The 24,192-nt window shown below is 43.8% G+C and overlaps 1 protein-coding gene across 1 annotated transcript in view; it reads left to right on the top strand.

Moving 5' to 3' along the window:
• The first annotated feature begins 697 nt into the window (after positions 1-697).
• ACOXL (acyl-CoA oxidase like) overlaps positions 698-24,192 on the top strand; it is a 376,563-nt gene continuing 353,068 nt past the window's right edge. Inside the window, 1 exon segment of the mRNA XM_032243751.1 lies at positions 698-918. Within this exon segment, the coding sequence (XP_032099642.1) occupies positions 794-918 (125 nt within the window). The 5' untranslated portion in view covers positions 698-793.

The following is a 24,192-nucleotide window of genomic DNA, read 5'->3' as shown; positions in this document are numbered from 1 at the left end:
CAGACCACGCCAGCAACTGTCATCTCCCCAGCAAAGTAGCCTCTGGAAGGAAACAGCTACTATTTCCTTGAGTATTCAAAAGGAGAATCAATAAGGTATATGTGAATTACACAGCACAAAGCAAGGAACATTTCCACTTGGATTATATCATTTCCCACCAGCCACAACAACAAAAAAAGGAGGGTCCTGGGAAATGAGTATTATGTTCAGGTTGATCGCCTGGTCATGAATGCAGCTCCCAGCTACCCTGGACTGCAGTGCTGTAGACCTTGGCCACCTTTAGTTTACAGTGATATTAGAGTTCACAGTAATGCCCAATTCGGCGAAGAGCTGAGATACAGCTGAGGAGGGGCCAGAGCTGGAGCCAGGCTATCTTGGGTTGCGGGAGCCAGGCAAAGTGTCTGAGTGGGTCAACTGGTTCAGTCCTAAGCAGCCAGGCCTCTGGTGCTCAGGTCCACCTGACCGGCACCCCTTCTAGGGATCTAATATTTGCTTTTTGTAGTCCACAGATCTGGAGGGATAACTGACCACTGGAAGACAGAGTTTTCGGTTCCTCGGAAAGGCGAGGGGAGGCCACGGCAGGAGCGCCCACTCTCGCAGGACCTCGTATCCAGGGAGCCAGGGCAGGGCGGGGCCGGGAGGGAGGAAACAGGAAGGTGAGGAGGGAGGAGACGAGCGCGGGGTGTGGAGTGAAAGAGGGCTTGCGCTCCGGGCCCCACTTGCAGGGAGCTGGAGGAGGTGGGGAGCGAAGCTGGCCCCTCCAACCGCTCAGAAAAGCAGAAACCCATGCGCTATGGAGCCTGCGCCGGATTTGCGGCTCGGGGACTCGTCCCTGCACCGCTACCTGGACGGCGACTTCTGGAGCCTTAACAACGAGATGCGCAGGCTCCTGGGCGGCTGCCCTCTCTTCCGGCAAAGGTACCGCGCTGTGGCTGTCGCCCCTGCCCGCGCCCTCGAACCCGTCGAGCCTGTCCCCTCGGTCCCCGGCGCGTCGCTGTGGACACCGCCCCGGGCAGGGCGAGGTGGGGTGTGCGCTGCGCCTGAGAGCCAGGCCCCTTCCTCACCTGCAGACGATGGGCTCTCCGCCCCAGGTGTGTGGGCGCAAACTGCCGCCGCCGACTTCTTCAGCCCCCTGAGAGGTGTTCCTCGCCTCCGGAGCTCCCTCCTCCACCAAGTCTGGTGCAAGGCTCAGCCTCGCGGTGGCAGGCGCGGTGTCGGCTGAGAAGGTGTGGCTGGAAGATCGGCCTTGCTTGTTTGTAAACCTGTTTCTTGAGTCCCCACACCGCGGTGTCCCACCCTTGGTGGGGAGAAGCGGACAGGAGAACCGGGATGGGATAGGCGCACAGGGATGGAGTGGCCCTGCCTAGGGCATTTCTGGACGTCGGGGTGGGACAGACTTACAGGGCCCCCTCGGAGTGCAGGTGTACAGAGTGGGCAGCTTCAGCCGGGCAGTTTGGTTTTAAGAGGAACTCAGGTCCTCCTCGATGTCATCCGATGCCAGGACAGCTCTGAGAAGCAGGCAGAGGGGTGAGTGCAGCTGAAATCTGGAGATGGAGAATTGGCTCAGTCACCGGACAGTCAGGACCAGACCTCAGCATTCGTGCCTCCTGTGGGCTCTCTTTCCCATACCCATTTCAGTTAGTCTAAAAAACACAGTTAGAGCCATGCTTTGGAGTTCTAGCTTAAGAAAGCCCCTATTGAAAATGTCAATGTGTGCCCGTGGAGGATTAACTGGTTAGCCATGCCCACTTAGCCCTTGTTTAATTTATTTTGCGGAAACGTGAGGTAAGGAGATGGCTTGAGTGAATGTCAGGCTGCTCTTGGAGAATCTGGGGTTCTTGCACTGGGGTTACCTAGTGGGAAGCTGGAGGCTTAGGAAAGTTGAAAAGTGACAGGTGTGGGATGCTGGGTGTTGGAAATAGATGATCTGTGCCGCAAAGAAAAATTAGCTCTGAGACAAAGGATCTTTCAGCAACGCAATTTTTACTTTCTGGACTGTAGGAATTGTACTTTCACTAGCCATTTTGCCACAGAGTACAATGAACAAAGGAAAACACAAATTTATCCCTTAAGCATTTGGGGTCGTCCTTACTGCTGTGTCTGATCTCTGTTGGTTGGGGCCAGACCTCACAATCTAAAATAAAACCTGATTGGCTAACAACTTAAAAATTTTAAAACAGGTAAAAAGCGGTGGAGAGCTGGGATATGCCTGTGAGCACATCCAGCACAGATATCTTGGTTAAAATACAAGGACATAGAATGTATTACGTGCCTGTAAGCATCTAACAGCTACATAGGGTAGGGCTTAACAAAGTTATCAGCACACTTACTCTTAAGAAAGGAAACTTTAAAAAGGAACTTTCTACTTCCCACACTGGGTTTGTTCATCAGTGTCTCCCCCACTTTTCTTTTCCTCTCTCTCATACATAGTTCTTTTAGTTATGGTTCTCAAAGTGTGGTACAGGGAGCCCTGGGGGTACCCAAGAGCATTTCAGGAGGTTTTTGATTTCAGACTGTTTTTATAGTAATACAAAAAATGTTATTGGCTTTTTCACTCTCATTCTTTCAATGATGTACGGTGGCGGTTTCCAGAGACTACATGATGTGTAGTGTTCTAACAGAAAAATACAGAAGCAGATATGAGCATACAGCTGCTTTTCCATTAAGACAGACATTAAAGGGATTTGTAAAAATGTAGGACAATACTACTCTTGATAATGTTTTTTTAAAAAATATTTTCATAAAATATACTAATAGATTTATTAGTTATTTTCCAGTGAATTAATAAACATGTGAAAACTTTTCTGTTTTAATTTCTAATGTGGTAAATATCGATGAATATAACCCACCCAAATAAAACCTCTTTGGAGACCTCACAATTTTTTTTTTTAAGATGGAGTCTGGCTCTGTTGTCCAGGCTGGAGTGCTGTGGTGCGATCTTGGCTCACTGCAACCTCCGCCTCCTGGGTTCAAGCAATTCTCCTGTCTCAGCCTTTCTAGTAGCTGGGATTATAGGTGCCCACCACCATGCCTGGCTAATTTTTTGTATTTTCAGTAGAGACGGGGTTTCACTGTGTGGGCCAGGCTGGTCTTGAACTTCTGACCTCAAGCAATCCACCTGCCATGGCCTCCCAAAGTTCTGGGGACATCATGATTTTTAAGCGTGTGAAGAGGTCCTAAGATCAATGTTTGTGAATGACTGCTTTAAGTCATACTGAGTGCAGTCACATCCAATTAGACACACATCCCCTCCTAAATTCCTCAGTCTTTTCACTTTGTTCCTGGGCTATGACTTCTTTGTCTTTCAGTTTGGATAACTACAGTTTAAAAGATGGAACAAAATTATAATAGCCAAACTACTGATTTGGGCCAAGTAGAAGGCACTTCCTTGTGAATTCCATAGGGACAGAGCAAAAGGCATGTCCAGATAGGGGTGGTAGTGCAGCAGTTTATTTCCTGTGTGAACACTGCCCTGTGATGTTCGTCCCCCTTTATTGACTTTATTTACATTTGCTCATCTACAAATTGCAGATAATATCAGTGCTGCTGTGTTATGAAGCTTGAATGGAAAAACTGTTGAGTGGGCATGGAGTAAACACTGGTTGTGGTAGGATTCCAAAATATACATGCACACAAAGAAAAAGTGAAAGTCCCATTACCCAGACAAACATTTTTCCATTCCTTCCAGTTCTTGTTTATTTACTTTATAATTTCAGACTTATAGTAATAAAATGGACAATATTTTGTTTTTTTTCCCCTAAATGGTTAGATTCTGACATCTGTCTGAAAGCTCATATTGTACTTTCAGATTTTATCTCAGCCCATGTTAGAAGACACTGATCTTGATTTCTGGATGTTTTAACATTCTGCTAATGTAAAATCCTCTGTAGGAGATGACAAATAAAACTTCCCTATTCTCTGAGGTGATTCCAGATCTCCTGTGGCTTGTCCCCACCTTACCCCAAACAGACCTTTGCAGTTAAAGTAGGTGTAGGGGAGAGGGTTATGGCAGCACAGTTGTGAGTGCTGTGTGTACATATTGAGAAGCTTGTACAGGGCCAGGCAATTTCAGGACATAAGAGCCCAGGAAACAATTTTCTTCCAAAAGAGGTTGTGCAACTTCCTACACACGCAATGGGTGGCCACTCTCCTCAGAGTAGGAGTTAATTCCCAGAGTTCTGGCCATCAGCTTCCAGGGGCAGTGTAGGCACAGCCCAGGTTCCCTTTCTAAGGAGCTTCGCCTCTTGCCCAAGGATGAGCCTGCTGGGCTGAATTCTGACTCCTTACTCTTCACTCTGTGAGAGTTCCGCAGACTTCGGGAGCACCCTGGCTGCTATGGCTGTCTGTCCTATTGTGCACCTGACCAGGTGTGCTGTTTGTTGTGACAGCAGGAGCATTCTAGGTGACTGGCAGCTCCTCATTGGGGTTTGTGGGGAATGTTAAAAAGCAATATCTGAAATGAGATAAGCTTTTGAGATTTTTCTGAGTTTATTGGCGAAGGGAAGCTCTCTCAGAGCCTGGCTGGCAGAGGTAGGCACAGTACACACCTCTCAGCCAGAGAACTGAGAAAGCCTCTCCACAGGATTCTGTTCTCCCAGGGCTTTCTCACACCCTTCCTCACAGCTTCCTTCTCCTCCCACTTGTAGCCCCTGGCTGCTTCTTTCTCCCTTTCTTTCTCTTTATCCCCTCTCTTTCCTTCCCTAGAGCAATGCACATCATATGTTTAGTTTTTCCCCACAAGCGTTTCATGAACATGTTCTCAGTGGGAAGATTTGAAAGTTTCTTAAAATGTTTCCTCCTACAACCATTTTTTTATTGTGGCAAAATACACACCATATAAAATCGATCCTTTAACCATTTCTGAATGTACAGCTCAGTGGCATTAAGTGCATTCACATTGTTGTGCAACCATCACCACTGTCCAGCCCCCAAAAATTTCATCTTCCCAAATGGAAACTCTGTACCTGTTAGACACTAACGCCCCACTCCCCTATTCCCCCAGCCCCTGGCAACCGTCATTCTACATTCTGTCTCTCAGCATCTGACTATTCCAGGTACCATATAAGTAGATTCATATAGAATTTGTTCTTTTGCAACTGGCTTACTTCACTCAGTATAATGTCCTTGAGGTTTATCCATTTTGTAGCATGTGTCAGAATTCCCTTCTTTTTGAAGGCTGAATAATATTCCACTGTATGTATAGACTACATTTTGATTATTCTTTTATCTGTTGATAGACATTTGGTCCCTTGGCCACTTTTACTAATTTAGTGTGGTTGTTTTAGTGTCTTTTACTATGTTAGTGTGCTTTTCCCACTTTTTCGATTTTTCTTTGCGTTCATACACACATGTGCACATCATTTTGTTATATAAATAGGATCTCACTGTGTGTTTTGTTCTACAGCTTTTTCTTTTAAAATTTAATTTTTATTTTCATTGATGTAATCTATGGAAATATTTGGTAAAATTGTACTGTTAGATTTATAATGAAAAACAGCCATTCCCTGCCTCATTCCTCTTCATTCCTCATTTATTTTCTTCATGGGCCACCACTCTCAATTCTCTTACTTCATTCTTATGTAATTTACCTCCATATTCCTAAATAACATTTCTAAAGGGCTACCTCTTGGTTATATAGAAAACGAATATTTCTCACTACAGCACCATTTTTCTTTTCCTATTCTCTGAAAGTCACCATTTTTACCTATATCAGTATCCAGTGTTGACATTGTTATGGCTATAAAAATATTATTTCCAGCCATGCCCATGGTGTACTGTATTTTATTTTCTTCAGTCACAACCTTTTTATTTCTTCAGAGATAAGCATCTCCTTTATCCATTTTGCTTAGTTTTCTATAAACCCATCACCCACTGACTTCCACACTAGACAGATATAAAACAGAACAGATAAAACAGATTTGTTATAGGACAGAGCAGTTCCACTCCTCCCAGTGTGATCAAACGTGTCAGGTAATTGGCAGTTCATCCCCTCCTGCCCCACATGGACACATTCATCCTGGAGGCCTCCTTCTGCGGCTTCAGTCTGGATGGGCTCTCCCTGCCTCTTCACCACCCCCTTGGGAATTTTCCTTGCATTTCTCTTTGGTCAAGTCACTGTTTTCCCGGGCTTTCTTTTTCTTGGTTACCCTTTGTAGAAGCTCAGAGAGGACTACAGATTCATTAAGGCTACTCCTGTTGAGAGATGTGGTTTGTGTCACCTCCCCTTGATCTTGGGTAGCTTTTATGACTGCTTTGGTCAACAGAAGATGGCTGAGATGACAGTGTGCCAGTTTCCAGGCTCAGGCCTGAAGAGACTAGGACCTTCCACTTCCCATCTGTTGAGGCCCTGAGCTTCCATTTAAAAAGTTCTACTTGCCTGTGGCTGCCATTGCTGGGAGGAAGTCCAAGCTGATGTCTTTTGAGAGGCTGCATAGAGAGAGGTAAAGAGATGCTAACATTCCCAGCTGCTTCAGTGCACAGCTGTTCAGTGCACAGACACTGGAAAACAGAGACAAGCCATCCCTACTTGTTTCCTGTACAAATTCCATAGAATAATGACACTCTGTTGTTTTAACTTGCTGAGTTTTGGGTACATTTTTACATAGCCATAGATAACCAAAACAATCTATCATCTAATAGCTTCCTAAGAGAGGGTACCTGGGAATGAACTTTTTGAAATTTTTTAAGATTTTCGTGTCTGAAAATGTTTACTGTTCAATTGGCTGGAAGTTTTTGTGGGTATAAAATTCTAGGCTGGAAATACAATTTTCCTTAGATTTTTGAAGGTGCTATGCCATTACTTTCTATATTCAACATTAGAATGGACAAATCTGACCCTTTCTGCACCTTGATCTGTTATGTATGACTTGTTTTTGTCTCTCCCTTCTGGAAGCTTCTTTTTGGCATTGCTGTATTATAGAATTTCATGATGGGGTGGCTTGACGTGGGTTCTTTTAGTGTACTAGGCATGCAGTGGGCCCTTTTAATATGGAAACTTGTGTTCAGTTATCTGCATCTGTCATCTGGAACTCTTTTTGCTCACATGCTATATCTCCTTGCCTTGTCTTTCTAATTATTTTTCCTTCCTTTTTTATTTTCCATCTCTTATCTTTTGGTTCTGCATCCTGGTGAGATTTTCTCAACTTTATCTTCTAACTCTTCTTGAGTTATTTTTAAATATCTGCTGTCATATTTTTAATTTTCAAAAGTTCTCTGTTCCTTTTTAATAGAATCTGTTCTTGTTTTCTGGTTACAAAAATCTCTATTTCTGGGAATAGTTGATAGTAGTTTTTGAAGTATTCCCTTCTATTCTCTGCTTTGTCTCTATTTTCTTTGAGTTCCTTTATTCTGTTTGTATTTTTGACTTTTTTTTTGTTTGTTTGAGGCTTTCATTAAACATCAAGTCAGTCATGAATGTTTGTTCACAATATGAGAAATGTGAATAGAATGCTGGTTGTAAATGGACAGGGTTTGTTGGGCCCAGGTCTTTTTGATCACAGAGTAACCTCCTTTGGCTGGTCAGTAGTGATGTGTTGTTTAGGACAGGGTTAATTCCTCCAGTGATGAATCTTTTAGTCTCCTGAGAGGTGGATGGGTAGAGAATGAGGGGGAGATCCTAGTCCTCCCTCTTGGGAACTTAGAGCCACATAGGCTTTCCATGCACAACGTGAGGATAGTTAGAAAACCATCCTCCTTTCTCAAGACTTCCATTTGTATACCTGATTTTGTTAGAACAAATCGCTTGATGCCATATTCTGGGAAATGGTTTAGGGTGTCCAATCATGGAGCCCACCCCACATGATTGGCTGTGCCCTGTGCATTGGTAAGTGGTGGCTCTTGTTGAGGGGTCTCCTACTGGCTCCAGTGTTCCCCATGTGGGTACCACAGTTACCCTCCCATGCCACCCTCTCCTAACCATAAGCCCTCAGGCTTTGATGGATTTGGAGGGGGACTTGAGGATGCAGCTGCTTTCAGAGGTGCACAGAGCCTTCACTTCCCAAGCATTTATACAACCCAGTGGCACCAGCTAGTTGGCTCCCTCAGCCCTGTGAACTTAGCATTCTCTGTTCTGCTAAGTCAGTTACTACTTACCTGTTCACTGTCTAGCTGACAGTATGTTGCTGTTATTCTTTGTGGAATGTCAGTTTCTCTTGAGTTCTTGATTGGTCCACATGGTTTTATCCCATAAATCATTTTATTATTGCCAGTTTTTGTTTTTTTGAGATGGAGTCTTGTTCTGTTGCCAGGCTGGAGTGCAGTGGTGCAATCTTGGCTCACTGCAACCTCTGCCTCCCCGGTTCAAGCAATTCTCCTGCCTCAGCCTCCTCAGTAGCTGTGACTACTGGCACGTGCCACCATGCCCAGCTAATTTTTGTATTTTTAGTAGAGACAGGATTTCACCATGTTGGCCAGGATGGTCTCAATCTCTTCACCTTGTGATCCTCCCACCTCGTCCTCCCAAAGTGCTGGGATTATAGATGTGAGCCACTGCACTCGGGTTATTATTGCCATTTTTATGGGTGATGAATATCCCTGTTTAAATATGTTCTGATATTTAATTTGTGGACCTAAATTTATGTGTTAGTGTAGATAGGATTGTCTCATTCTTTTTAAAGCTGCATCAGTTACAGCTGTGCCATAATTTAATTATGCCATGTCCCATCGATGGACACTCAGGTTGTGTCCAGTTTGTGTTATCTTAAACAATGATGCAGGGAGTACCCTGGTATTCATGGAAGAAATTTCTCTGGATTAGGTTCTAGAGGTGATGCTGATGGAACAGAGGTATCTGCATGGAAAACACTGACCAATATTGCCAGATCATCTTCCACAGGCTCCAGTTTTATTGCTCCCAAGACTATATGAGGCAATTTCAAATCCAGTTTAATTGTGGGTATGTAGAGCCTAATCTAAATCCCAGGGTTCATCATTTGAGATACTGTGTCAGGCCCTGGAGATGGGCTGGTGAGTGGTGAGGTGGGCCCTGACTTTCAGGAGCTTCTGCAGCACATGAACAACGACTGTCCTGTGACACTGGCAGCCTGTAGACCCACAGTCACCTTTGGCATTCTCTTCTCCCCATTAACATATATAAATATCCCAGACATCCTATTTTCTACCATTCCAAGACTTTCAGGTCTCCAAAGGAGCACAAAAATATTTTGGCAAATCATAGGTTTTTAATGTGTAAAGTTATGCCTTTTATATTTGCAAACTTGAATGTTAAGTTTTATGAACATTCACTGGATGTGGGGTCCAGACCTCCAGATAGGCAGTTGAGAGGGTTAAGGATGCTCCACAATATGGCCTGGGACAGGGCCTCTGTCAGCCACATTTAGGGACCTGATTCTGGGGAATCCACTGGCCCTGCCCTTTGGAAGCTACAATCTGATGTGGCCAGGTCTGGTGGGACACTGGGATGTCACTGTGTTTGGTGTTGGAATGTGAGGATTTTTCACAGTGAGAACACTGTTAGGTTGTGGCTAACATGGACAGTTGTCCTTGGTCCTATCTAGGGGCCATAGAAATATAAGCTGTTTATGTTGGAGGGGACCTTGCGGACCTTGACCTTTTTTGAAGGGGGAAACAAAGGCTCAAGGAGGAGAATTGACTTACTGAGGTGTCATTCTCTTTTTCCCATTAAAATATGTAAATATCCCAGACATTTCTGGGATGTGGAATGGCTTGGAGTGGCAAAACCAAGAATAGGACCCCTGGGCTTCTGCTAAAGCAGTGATTTCCAGTGTGTTTATCTGGAGTATGATGGTGTTGTGTTATTTTAATAGGGCTGCTGTAATAACATACCCAGGGTAGGTGGCTTAAATAACATAAATGTGTCAGCCGCCAGGGGATGGTGGCTGACACCTGTAAGCCCAGCACTTTGGGAGGCAAAGGTGGGTGGATCATGAGGTCAAGAGATTGAGATCATCCTAGCCAACATGGTGAAACCCTGCATCTGTTAGAAACGCAACAATTAGCTGAACATGGTGGCACACACCTGTAGTCCCAGTTACTCAGGAGGCTGAGGCAGAAGAATTGCTTGAACCCGGGAGGTGGAGGCTGCAGTGAGCTGAGATTGCACCACTGCATTCCAGCCTGGCGACACAGCAAGACTCTGTCTCAAAAAACAAAACAAAACAAAACAAAACAAAACAAAACAAAACAAAACACCAGAAATGTATTATCTCAGAGTTCTGCAGGCTAGGAGTCCAAGATCAAGGTGTCAGTTGTTGCCAGCAGGTTTGGTTGCTTCTGAGGGCTGCAAGGGAGAATCTGCTCCAGGACTCTCTCCTGGGCTTGTTGGTGGTGTTTTCTTTCCTGTCTGCACATAGTCTTTACTCTGTAACTTACCAGTCAATACCTGAATTTTGGGGAGAGCAGGGGACACAATTCAGCTTGTAACAGGCAGTGAGTGTGACAGAGTAAGAATAAGAACTTACGCACGTGTGTGTGTGTGTGTGTGTAAAATAGACCTCAGTTGGAAAGTCATTTCTTGAGAAATGCTGGATCCCCAAGCCCAGCACAGTGATTTTCACTGAGTGGCATCTCAGAGAGGCTGTGCTGAGTAGATGGGCAGGAATGAAGAGGTAAGAAATCAAAACCCTCAGGGCTGGGAGTAATCCTAAGGAATTTAGTTTAACCACACTCTTATCTGCGGTTTCCTTCCCTGCTATATTATACACAAGTGCTCAGAGAAAACACAGATTGAAGAGGGGTGAGAAAGCGGGGGCAGGGGGTTCCCTGGTGGTTTTTCAAGTGTCTACCACCAGCCGTGAGAGAGGGGAGAGGAAGAGAGGGTGATGGCACACTTTCTTGAGAGTCTCACAAACCTGCAAGTGATAGCATTTTTCCAGTCCTTGTCACACTCTGTGCCCCTTAACTGTGTTAAAATAGGAAGACATTTAACATGGCTTTTAGTCCTGGAAAGAAACACAGCATGGTGAGGAGAGGATCCCAGCTGGGGAGAGGGTGCCAGGGATGAGGGCAGCTATTGCTGTCTTGTCTCAGATGCATCCACCAGGTAAAATCATGGCAGTATGTGGATTTAAACACAAGTCATAGGAGAATAAAGCATGTTTTTGATATGGGGAATTTTGTAAAGGCTTTTTAAGTATTTGGAGACCAACTCCTCCCAGGTCCAGCACCAAGACAATTACTATAGTGCTGCCTTGTACTCTGTCACATGACTTTATGAAAGAGTATTGTCAGCCTCTTAGATCACTTTCCTCAACCTTAAATGAATAATTGTGCACTAGATAAATTATTGTTGACTATGCATAAGGAAAGTTTTCCTTCTTCTTCTTTCCTTGGCAAGAAATTTGGGGGTGATGTATTATTATATTAATAACTTGCTTTCCTGAATGGGAGGAGAGTTTTGGTGCCCCTGACACCTTGGGTCCTGATGCCATTGAGTGGCAGAGCTCCTGGGGCCCTTCCTTACCACACTTGTCTGAATGCTGCAACCACTTCTACAACATAGGCCATGAAAAGTGAAGGACAGAAGGTGGGTGAGTTTGGGGAATTCTCTAGTTTTCTTTTGTGTCATACCAAGGCTTGGGGCTTTCCTGAACTCTCAATAATAATAGCATCATAAAATTTGAGCACATACAAAGATAACTCAAAATGGTTTAGACTTAAGACCAGAAACTGTAGATCTACCAGAAGAAAACAAAGGAAAAAACCTTCTTGACATTGGTTTGGGTAAGGATTTTTTGGAGATGATCCCAAAACATAGGCAATAAAAACGAAAATGGATAAATGGGATTGGATCAAACTAGAAAAGGTGAAATTCACATAACATACAATTAACCATTTTAAAGTGTACAATTCAGTGGCATTTAATGTGTTCTCAATGTTGTGGAAGGATTGCTTCTATCTCATTCCAAAACTTTTTCATCACCCCGGAAAAACATGCTGTACCTATTAAATAATCACTCCCTGTTCACCCTTGACTTATTTCCTTGGCAACCACCATCAACTTTCTGTCTCCATGGAGTTGCCTATTCTGGACATTTCATATAAAAGGTTATAATAGGTGACTATTTGTATCTGGCTTCTTAGCATGCTTTTGAGGTTAATTCTGGCTGTGTACTTCTATACCTATCGACTATATAATATCAATACTTCAATTATTTTTGTGGTTGAATTGTGCTGTGTTATATGCATATATCAGGCCGAAAATTTCCTGTATTTAAAAACACAGGTGCAGTCCCTTACAGTTTGTTTTCTCCCAGGCCAGGTGGTAAGGTGGCAGTGGGCTGAGCCTTTTGGCTCCCCAGCACCTACATTTTTTCTAGAATATGTTCCCTTTTCTTAAACAGTCATAGTGACTGTTATGATTTATTTTCCAAAAATTTACTAATTTTTCCAGTAACTAACATTATGAAATAAGACTATCAGGGTTTGGAAAAAAAAAAAAAAAGCCCAAGTTCAGAGACTCAGGGAGAAGGGCTGGGTGGAAGTCTGTGGGTGCTGCCAGGCCTCAGGTGGGGCACAGGAGCCTCAGTTGACCAGGACTGAGGCTGGCAGAAGAACCAATGCACCACTCGGAGCACTTCGCACCCTTCCTTTGAGATCATTCACAATTTCTGTGTCTCTGCCCAAGGCTTTCAGAATTTTTCCTAGCCCTTAGAACTCCGCTCACCTGCCTTCCCTTGTGGTGCCTTCCAGGTCAGCCATGTCATCACAGGGATGATTTGTATCCTTGTGAATGTACCTACACATTTCTCCTCTTCTGCTCCTCCCAGTGAAATCCCACTGGCTGACTTGGGGCAGTAGACAGTACCTTCTATTCTATCCAGTGCTTTCCTTTTGGGGTAAAATGCTCAGTCCTTTTAGGGGACTCTCTTTCTGCTGGGTACAGTTGGAGTGCTATCTCTGGGGTCCCCCAGGCACTGACCCTGCACCCTGCAGCAAATGTCCTACTCCCAGGCCCTGCCTTCTAGTTTTGCCTTACCTGCAGCCAAAGAACTCTGGCTAATACCTGCTTGGTGGAGGGAGGGGGGACGAGAGAGAGAGAGAGAGAGAGAAAGAGCGAGAGAGAGAACAGAAACAGACAGATAAGAAAAAGAGGGAGAGCGTGCAAGACAGCAGTATTAAGTGAAATGAACTAAACCCTTGCTTGTAGAAGGCCAAGAGACCCAGTGGTTCCACATTAGCCTCATGGGGCTCTGGGCCCAAGGAACATAGTTGGTGGCATGATTTTTTATGTTTTATAATTTATTTGACTATTAAAGGTAGTAATAGTGAAGTTTAGAAAGGGAATTATTTTGGCTAAAAATGTAGAGAGGACAGAGTTAGGAGGTGGGATCTGCAGGGTCTGACATAAATTATGTCTGCTGATCTAATTTGAGATGTTCCATTCTGAAAAAAATTTGAGGTGAAGAAAATGGTGAGGTGAGATAATTTCTCTTGCTTCCTCATTAGGCACAGTATCGGTGAGGTGAGCCCTGTCCTCACTTCACGCCCCCTCCCCATGTTACCTACAACCTTCTTCCACAGTCAACCAGTCACCTCACACCCCTCCCACACTTTGCCATAGGAACTCTCTTGTAAACCCTGGAGGAAGCCACTCGGGTATAGCCACCCTCTGGCCATAGGTGTTGGTTCAGAAACAGTCATGTGACCTGACTGTAGTCAATGAAATTTGAAGAGGAGGTTTTTTGATGTGCCAGGAAAAGACACTGTCTCGCTTACTTGAGAGATTTGTCAGAGGGACACACCCTCTCATCTTGGAGAGGGTGGAGTTTGAGTATGAAGCTAGCCCTGGTGCAGCCATTTGGTCACTTTGAGGGAGACCACCCTTAGGATAAAGTGATCCATGGAGGCAGAGTAGACAGACACTAGCTTTTGAGGACATACTTGAGCCTCAGAAGGAAACCTGCCCTGAAGCCTGCCCTAAGTTTGCCTTGCCAGTTCTCTGAGGTAGCAACTGCCCTTTACCGTTCAGGCCTATGTGAGTGTGTTTTCTGTTGCTTGCAACCCTAAGCACCGTTATAACCATAAGTAGTTGCTCTTGTTTCAGTTGCAGAGTGCCTCCAGGTGCGGAGGCTGGAATCCAGGTGCTTGAGTGGCACTTTCTTGAATCCCCTGCCCTGCTCTCCTCCTGTCCAGACAGGCCCTGTCCACCTAGACAGAGCTATGTTGCATGTGCAGCAGCTCAGCAGCCAGGCAGGAAGAGAGGGACCCTTTTTGGTTTTCAGCCTGACTGACCCAGCTGGCCATTGCTCTTCATTGTAGTGGTCACTGGGGCGAAGGGCAAGGATTAGCCCAGTCTAGTCAGTGTCTGCCCATACCAGAAGGGGTGGGGTTCGCCAACCCGCATCATGTAGTTTGGGGAGAAAGCGTGGGTGTCTGCAAGGGAAAATGGGTGATGCAGCTCAGGAAAGGGCAACAATGGTCCCTGAGTCTCTGGACCATTCCAGTGATTGAAGTAATGTCACAGAAGAGAGCCTGGGAAGCCGCAGGTCAGGCATTTCTGCCTTAAATGGGAAGTTAGGCGGGCTCCTTCCTTTGCTATGACTTTGATCGGAAGATCAACAATACCTTTGTTTTTCTGGGAAGAGACTTGCTGACTGATTCCAAATGAAAATATTTCCCACACAAGGAATCAATATCTGACTAAAGAGATTAGGGGGTCATCAATACCCATTCCTCACTACTTCTGAAGGTGGCTGCAATTCTGAGGAAATCTGGGCCGGATTTCTAGCTACAGCCATTCTTACTGTGTCCTGAGACTGCAGAACTTTGATCTGCACCCTAGGTAAAGTGGCCACCTCTGCCCCTTTCTCTTCCTGCAAGGGACTGGAGAGTCTCCTGCCACCGCCTATTCCTGTGTATAATTTTTATTTTTCTTTACCCTGTTGCGCTGAATGTTGATAGTATCTCTTCTCTAAGTCTCTTCTCTGTATCCTCTACCTTACAACGTGAAGGCTGGCAACATTTATGCTCTGTTCTCACTCTATAAATAAAGCTTTACCAGTGGGTCGAAGCTAGGAGTTGAGAATGGTTCTTACCAAGATTACAACTGTAGACAGATGCTGACTGCTGAGCTGAGTAGGGGACACCGATTGCCGTCCTTCTCTTCATAACAATGCCTTTATGTAACATGTACAAACCTTTTTTTTTTTTTTTTCCACAACACTGTCTCTGGGCTTATTGTGAATGCTGCAGACATTATGGAGGCCCCCAGATCCCTGGCTGTTCTCTCTACCGCTCCTGACAGCCATGGGAGAATACTTGACTCAACCTTTCCTTGGTCTCTCAGTGATCTCAGACCCTAAGATCCCAACTACAATTCAGATTGTAGTTGGCTCCTGAGGGAATCACCATATCCACTTTCCTACTTCATTTACTTGTAAATGGACAAGTAAGTGCATGAATGGCTCCCAGATTCCAGCATGGTACCCGGCTCCTGGCATGTTGCCTGCCTCAGTGAAGGTGCTTTCTCCACATGTTTGTTGAATGGATTTGTTGTTGAAGATGATGAGTTTTCACTGTAGACTCCTGCAGAATTTGTGCACAGTCATGCTCTACCATGAAGGAAATAATGTATACAGCAGTCCATTTCCAAGACAAAGTACCTTAAATTGACTTAGGTCAGCAAACTACAGAAGAAACAGTATATACTAGGTTCCTGCTTAAATAGCGGATGCTTGCTTGTAGGCCTCCCCTGTTCCCCCCTTTCTTCCCTCGCCCTTTAGTTGCCTTCACCCAAACTAAAAAAGTGTAGTCTAAGATGAAAGTTTACTAGTTTGCAAAATAACTCGCTTTGTCTGTTCTTATCAGCCTGCCCAGCTACTTAGGTCATAAGCCAAATATACTTGAAAAGCCCTGAGCTAACTAGGATTGCAATGCACTGTAGGCTGCAATAAAATGCAGCAAGACAATCCTGAAAAAACATCTAAAGCCTCTTCCCAACAATCAGTAGGTGACGTCTGGGAAGATTATGATCCCATAGTACTCAGCCTATGAGGAACCAGAGGAGAGGCCTGCATACTAGGAGATACATTGCTTATTGAAACTATGCCAGGTGTGTCTGCCTATCAGACACCTGATCTTGCAAGACTGTCATTAAAAGTCTCACCTTTGCTGTTCTCTGGGTCTCCGAGTCCATTCTTTGGGTTTGGATGGGTGAGTTTGTTTCTTACAACTAGAAACATCCTTTGCGTGACCAATTGCATACATGTAAATGACAGCCAGAAACAATGAGCTCGCAAGCCAGCAGACTCAGCCATCCCATCGGCAGAATGCAGCCTCAGGAGGGAGTTAGTCCTGGTTATATCCATGGGCCACAGGACTGGGTGCCACTCTGGTGTGTTCAACAGCTTGGTGCTGCACACCCACTTTTGTTTTCTCAACTAGCCTCTTGCATGCCATTCCAGCCTCAGTGCTTCCTAAATCCACCCTATAAAAATAACCATCCTTGTTTCAAGCAACAAATCTCATTTCTAAGCTGATCATTTTCCTGGAGGTTGGGACCCTGTGATGACCTGAACCAAACAGACCTGCCCTGGGGCTGGGCAGTGGAGTGACCTCAGAATCCTGGAAGGGGAGGAAGAGCCACCAGCAGTACCTGCCACAACCAACATACATTCCTAGTGAAGGAATATTTGTGTGTGTGGTTTTTTTTATGGCTTGTATTGTTGTCTTGGGAGGTTATATCTGTTTGCATCTCTGCTCATGTGGCCCTATTTCTCCCTTCACTTCCTGCCTGCTTCCCTCCAGCCCTTTCTACCTTACTACCTCCTCCCCATTATCTCCTTCAGGGGGCCTCCTCTCTCTGCCCACAGATATCTCACTTCTTGGCACATATAGAGTGATATGGTTCTCATTCTGCCTTCTTGCCACCCCTGCAGTTCATCCTGACCGTAAGTACAGGTAGTTGCTGGACTAAAGGCTTTCATCTGCAGAAAAAAACCATGCCATTCACCCACTGGGAGGTGGCAAAGCCCTGGACACTTGTGGCTTAGTGGTAATGTGAAAACTTTCTCTCCATGCCATTCTCAGACACTCCTGTTCCTCTGTCTTCTAGAGTCTGAGCTAGAGTCTGAGATCTCTGAGAGGAGGAATGGCCCAAGGTATCTTGGATTCTTCCTGCTTAGTGTGGTTCAGGTGCCTATTGAAAGCTCAAGTAAGGAGGCAATGAAACAGGAAAGATAGGAGAAAGGAAGGCTGGAGAAGGAGTGTCCCTTTTCTGCAGGGTACTCCCTGTGGAGCCCAAGATACAGGGCATGGATTGGAAGTGCCTCATCGGGGATTCCTATCAGGCTTTGTCTCTGGTGCAGGGGATCTTTTCTTCTTCTCTCTCCCTTTTTAATATCTCCTAAGTCTTTCTTCCTGCTACCTTTATAGACTTTGCCAATTAGCAACTGTACATTTCCCTGCCTGAGTGACTTCACAACTGAAATTAAACCACAGTACTTAGAAAGCCCGTTCTTCGTATTTTCTCAATCCCCCTTGCTGGTTCAGAGCTTGCAGGCTTTGCCAGTTACCACAAGATGATTCAACAGTTTCTGTTTCCATTCACTGTCTGTTCATCAGGCTGTGTGGGTGGCTCCTGGGGGTGGGGTGAAGGCTTCAGCCGTAGGAGGTTGAGCTATGGGTGCAGCTGTGGTGTTTACTAGAAGGCAGATGGTTTCTTTGCTCTCCGCCTTTGGGGATTTGTTCTTCATGCCCACTTGTCATTTGTGTGAGTGCTTGGCTGTGGTTTCAGCTCGTTGGTGTTGGACATAAAGCATTTTTGATTCTTGCCATTTCCAACAAGAAGAGAATGATTTAGGGAATTATCGTGGGCTGAATTGGAGGTGCTTCTGGAAGCAAACTTGCAAAAGAGACCAGGGAAAAGGGGCAGGTTATTAAAACAGAAGCATGCTGTTACAGCAGCTTGATTTTGAAGTTCGTGCTGATGCTTCATTCCAGAATGTCTGTGCTACCTGGAATCATTTCGTGGTCAAAGGGTAGACATCAAGGGTGTCCTTGGTCATGACAGCATTCAAATTTGGTATCTGAAGATGTGTTTTCCACTTGATTTAGATTTTGAGAAAACCATGCACAAACACTGTTTTAAAAAATGTTTCTAGTTTTTTTGTTTTCATTTTTAAAGCATAAAGGTCATTTTGTTGTTTGTGTTGCCTTGGGTATTCTTTCTTATTTAAACTTTTTATTTTGGAATAATTTTTAATGTATAGAAAAATTACAAAGCATAGTACAGAGAGTTGCCATATACCCTCCCCTATTGTTAACATCTTACACAACCACAGCACATTTGTCAAAACAAAGACAGCACCATTGACAGGCCAGGGGGTGGGTGGTGGGTGGCTCACATCTGTAATCCCAGCGCTTTGGGAGGCTGAGACAGGCAGATGACATGAGGTCAGGAGTTCAAGACAAGCCTGGCCAACATGATGAAATCCCATCTCTACTAAAAATACCAAAAAATTAGCCAGACATGGTGGCAAGCACCTTTCATCTCAGCTAATCAGGAGGCTGAGGCAAGAGAATCACTTGAAACAGGGAGGTAGAGACTGCAGTGAGCTGAGATTGTGCCACTGCACTCCAGCCTGGGCAACAGAGGGAGACTCCGTCTCAGAAAAACAAGCAGCATCTATTAAACTATAGACTTTGTTTGGGTTTCTTTAGTTTTCCCACTAGTGGTTGATTTCTGCTCCAGGGTCTCAACCAGGATGCCATGCTGTATTTTGCTGTCACATCTCTTCAGTGTCCCCTGGTCTGTGACAGTTCGTCCACCTTTCATTCTTTCCATGACCTGACTATTTTAAAGAGTACTGGTGAGGTGTTTGTTGAATGTCTCTCAATTTGGGTTTGTCTGTGTTTTCCTCAGGACTAGACTGGGATTATGGGTTTTGGGAAGAATACCCTGAGGAAGTGCCCTTCTGGTCACATCGTATTAGTGAGTGCATTCCATCATCATGGCTTATCCCTGGTGATGCTTGTAGTGCTTGTCAGGTTTCTCCACTGTACAATTACTTTTTCCCTCTTTGGAAGCCAGTCATTCAATCCATCCAACATTCAACGTGGGTGAGTGGTTAGGTGGGACTAGTTAATTAAGCTCCATGTTCTGGAGGACAGAGTATCTACACAAATTATGTCTTATAGGAGATTGATCTCTTTCCCCCCAGGTACTTATTTATTAAATCATTTACTTATATTAGTATAGACTAACATGTTTATTTTATGTTTTGGGTTACAATCCAATGGCACATTTTTGTTGCTCAAATTGTTCCAGCTTTGGCCATTGGGAGTTTCAGGCTCATCTTATATTTTCCCTGCCCCTGTCCTGTAATCATACATTTATCCAAGGAGCCCTAGTTTCTTTTATTTGAGAACAGTATTTAGAAACCAAATTTTGTGCACAAAGTTCTTACTGAAGAAAACAGTGGCCCTACCATAATTCCCTTTCTGATCATCTACTTTATTCCACTACTTTATATATACATATATATATATATCTACAAATTACACATTATACATATATATAAAGAAACATATACATATACAAACATATACATATTATATATAAACAAATACACATATATTTGTGTGTATATATATGTGTATATATATATACGTGTATATATACACATATATATACGTATGTATACATATATACATACACAAATATATTTACATATATATACACAAATATATATACATATATATATATATATATATATATATATAATTTTTTTTTTGAGACAGGGTCTTGCTCTGTTGTTCAGCTTGAAGTGCAGTGGTACAGTCATGGCTCACTGCAGCCTTGACCTTCCAGGCTGAAGTGATCCTTCCACCTCAACTTCCTGAGTAGCTGAGACTACAGGTGCCCTGCTAATTTTTGTATTTTTTGTTGAGATCGGGCTTCGCCATGTTGCCCAGACTGACGTTGAACTCCTCAGCTCAAACAATCCACTTGCCTTGGCCTCCCAAAATACTGGGCTTACAAGTGTGAGCCACCATGCCTGGCCCCAACACTTTATACTTAAAAATTTAGGCCGGGCACGGTGGCTCATACCTGTAATCCTGGCACTTTGGGAGGCCAACGTAGGTGGATCACGAGGTCAGGAGATCGAGACCATCCTGGCTAACATGGTGAAACCCCGTCTCTACTACAAATCAAAAAATTAGCTGAGCATGATGGTACATGCCTGTAATCCCAGCAACTCGGGAGGCTGAGGTAGGAGAATAGCTTGAACTTGGGAGGCAGAGGTTGCAGTGAGCTGAGATTGCACCACTGCACTCCAGTCTGGGTGAAGTACAAAAGACAAAACAAAACAAAACAAAACAAAAAATTTAAACATGCACAAAAATGGAAAGACCTTGACATTGAGCAAGTTATATCCACTACCTAGGTTCTGCCATGAACAGGCTACTATACTTGCTTTGTCACATATTTGCCCATCTACTGATTTCACTATTCGCCATATCCCATTTTTGGGTGCATTTCAAAATTACAAACATAAATACTCTTCCTCCTAAATAACTCAATGTGCATACCACTAACACGTACTGAACAAGACTTCAGTATGCATCAGATCTTTTCAGTTTGCTGTAAGACTTCAGTGAACTGTAAAAAATCTTAGGTGTACATTCTCAGCATTTTGCCAAATATATACACCTATGTAACCCTACCTCTATCAAAGTACATAGAACATTATCATCTCACCCCAAAAAGTTCTCTTATACCCTTGCCAGTCAACCCCTGCCCCCAGCCTCCTGCAGATAACCACTGTTGTGTGTGGTTTTTTCCCCCCTACTATTGGTTAGTTTTGTCTGTTTTGGAACTTATTATCAGAATCACACAATTTGTTCACTTAACATATTTTGTGGATTCAATTTAATCCTGTATAATGATGAAAATGAGTGGACCACAACTACAACAGATCCTAAAGATGACTCTGATTAGCCATGCTAAGTGAAAGAAGCCAGACACAAAAGAATATATAGTAGATAATCCCTTTTCTTTCTTTCTTTCTTTTCTTTTTTTTTTTTTTTGAGATGGAGTCTTGCTCTGTCTCACCCAAGCTGGAATGCAATGGCACAATCTTGGCTCACTTCAGCCTCTGCCACCTGGGTTCAAGAAAGTCTCCCTAACTTGAACTATAGGCATGTACTACCACACCCAGCTAATTTTGTATTTTTTAGTAGAGATGGGGTTTCACCGTATTGGCCAGGCTGGTCTTGAACTCTTGACCTCAGGTGATCCACCCACCTTGGCCTCCCAAAGTGCTGGGATTACAGGTGTGAGCTACTGCACCTGGCCTATTTCTTTAATATTCAAAAGAAGCAAAAAATATGTTGGCCATGGTGGTGTACTCGTAGTCCCAACTACTTGGGAGGCTGAGGCAAGAGGATTGCTTGAGGCCTGGAGTTCAAGACCAGCGTGGGCAACATAATGAGACCCTGTCTCAAAATAAATAAATAAAAGAAGTAAAAAATAATTTATGAAGTTATAAGGCAGGATAGCAGCTAGCACTGTTTAGGAGAGAGAAAGTAGTGATTGAGGGGGATCTTGTATGCTGGCTCTGTAATGTGATTTTCCTTGGCTTGGGTGTGGATTACACAGTTGAGGTTACCTTGTGATAATTCACTGGGCTGTACATTTATGACTCATGCCTTTGTTTCTGTTGCATTGTATATTGCTAAAGTGCTTTAAAAATAAGATACTCTTTCGTGTCCATCAATTTTGTGTGTGTGCATGACACTACTATGTTAGCTATTACTGATATGTAACAAATTACTCCAAAATTTAGCAGCTCAAACCCCAATATATATTGTCTCACACAGTGTCTGTGGGTCAGGAATTTCAGAGCATCTTAATTGGGTGGCGCTGGGTCAGGGTCTCCCATAAGGTTGCATTTAGGTTGTTGGCCCTGGCTTAGCTGGGGCTGGAAGAGCCACTTCTACAATGACTCGTTGATTTAGTTTGGATGTTTGTTCCTTCCAAATCTCATATTGAAGTGTGATACCCAATGTTGGAGGTAGGACGTAGTGGGAGGTGTTTGGGTCATGGGAGCAGATTCCTCATGAATGGCTTGGTGCTGACCTCTGGGTGATGAGTGAGTTCTCACTCCATTAGTTCACTTGAGAGCTGGTTGTTTAAAGGATTCTGGCACCTCCTCCTCTCTTTTGCACCCCCTCTCTTGCCATGTGACACACCTGCTTCCCCTTTGCCTTCCACCATGAGTAGAAGCTCCCTGAGGCCTCATCAGAAGCTGAGTAAATCCTGGTGCCATGCTTGTACAGCTTGCAGAACTGTGAGCCAAATAAACCTTTTATTCATAAATTACCCAGTCTCAGGTGTTCCTTCATAGCAATGTAAAATGAACTAATACACTCATTGACAGAACTATTGGAAGGAGATCGCAGTTCCTCTCCAGGTGGGCTATTTATAAGGCTGCTTAAGTGTCCTCACATCTTGGCAACTGGCTTCCTCCAGAGCAAGTGACCTACAAGAGCTCAGTACAATGTTTTCTAGGTTAATATATGTCATTTATTGTGTATCAGCAGTATGTTCCTTTTTTTTTGCTCAGTACATTCCATCCTGTGAATAGATCATAGTTTACCTATTCTATTGATGGACGCCAGAGCTGTTTCTAGTTTGGAGCTATTATGAATAAAGCTGATATGAATATTCTTCTATGACAATTTGTGCGGGCATGTAATTTTATTTCTCTTGGGTAAATACCTTGGAATGTAATTGTTGGGTCATGGGATAGGTATCTGTTTACTTTTACGAAATCTATGAGATCTTTTTCCAAAGTGGTTTTACCAATTTACATTTTTATGACAAAGTTTGACAATTATAATTGCTCCATGTCTTTGTCAAAATCTGGTGTTATCATTATTTTTAAAAATTTAGCTGTTTGAATAGGTATGTACTATTATTTAATTGTGGCTTTAATTTGTATTTCTATGATGCCCGATGATGTTGAGCACTTTCTTGTGTGCTTGGTGGTCATTTGTGTATCCTCTTATGTGTGTATGTGTATAGTTCTATGATTTTTTTTTTTTTTTTTGAGATACAGTCTCACTCTGTCACCCAGGCTGGAGTGCAGTGGCATGATTTTGGCTCACTGTAGCCTCAACATCCTGGGGGCAAGTGACCCTCCAATCTCATCCTCCCAAGTAGCTAGGACTATAGACGTGCACCACCATACCTGGGTAATTTTTAAATTTTTTTGTAGAGAAGGGGCCTCTTGTTGCCAGGCTGGTCTGGAACTCCTAGGCTCAAGCAATTCTCTTGCCTTGGCCTCTCAGTGCTGGGATTACAGGTGTGAGCCACTATGCCCAGCCTAGTTCTATGAGAGTTTATCCCCTATGTAGTACTGTGTGACCAACACCAAAATCAGGGCACACAACGTAACAAAGAAACTTCCCTGTGTTTTCCCTTCAGAGTCAGACTTCCCACTGCCCTAACCCCTGGCAGCCACTGATATATTCTCCATTACCATAATTTTTATCATTTTGAAAGTTTATGAAATTGGCATTACATAATATGTAACTGTTTTGGGATTGGCTTTTTTTTCACCCAACACAATGCCCTATCCAGGTTATTGTGATCTAACCAAGTTATGTGAGTAAGTGGTTCATTCCTTTTACTTGTTGAGTAGTATTCCATTGTATAGATGTACCACAGTTTGTTTATCCATTTGCCAGTGACATTTGGATTATTTCCAGTTTTTGATGATTGCAAATAAAGCTGCTATAAACATTCATGTACAGGTTTTAAAAATAATTTTTGTAAACAAAGAATTTCTACTAGGGTGTACACCTGGGAGCGAGATTGCACATGAAAAGTCTATGTTTAACTTCATAACAAACTATCAAACTTTTCTAGAGTAGTTGTTCCATTTTACATTCCTGCCTCCAGTGAATGAGAGGTCTAGTTGCTCAGCATGCTTGTTAACACTCGGTATGGTCAGCATTTGTTTTGCTACCTTGCCAGGCTTCCTGGAGAGGTCTCTCTCTCTCTCCCCACTAGTATCTTTTCCCTCAGTTCTTGCTGGTGGCCTGCTTTAGCTCAGAGGTTTTCAGGCTTGTTCTTCTTTATGGGACCATTTTACAACCTGAATCCTACACAGAACACCAATAGGAAAGTCAGATGACGGTGGAGCTGCTGGGCAGAGCTGGGCCCTCTCTGGACCTCATCACTGCTCCAACAGCTGTCCCCAGATG

Source organism: Sapajus apella, unplaced genomic scaffold (assembly GCF_009761245.1).
Source record: "Sapajus apella isolate SASKATOON/1434 unplaced genomic scaffold, GSC_monkey_1.0 scaffold52, whole genome shotgun sequence".
Lineage (NCBI taxonomy): Eukaryota > Metazoa > Chordata > Mammalia > Primates > Cebidae > Sapajus > Sapajus apella.
This window is presented reverse-complemented; position numbering and strand designations above follow the sequence as displayed.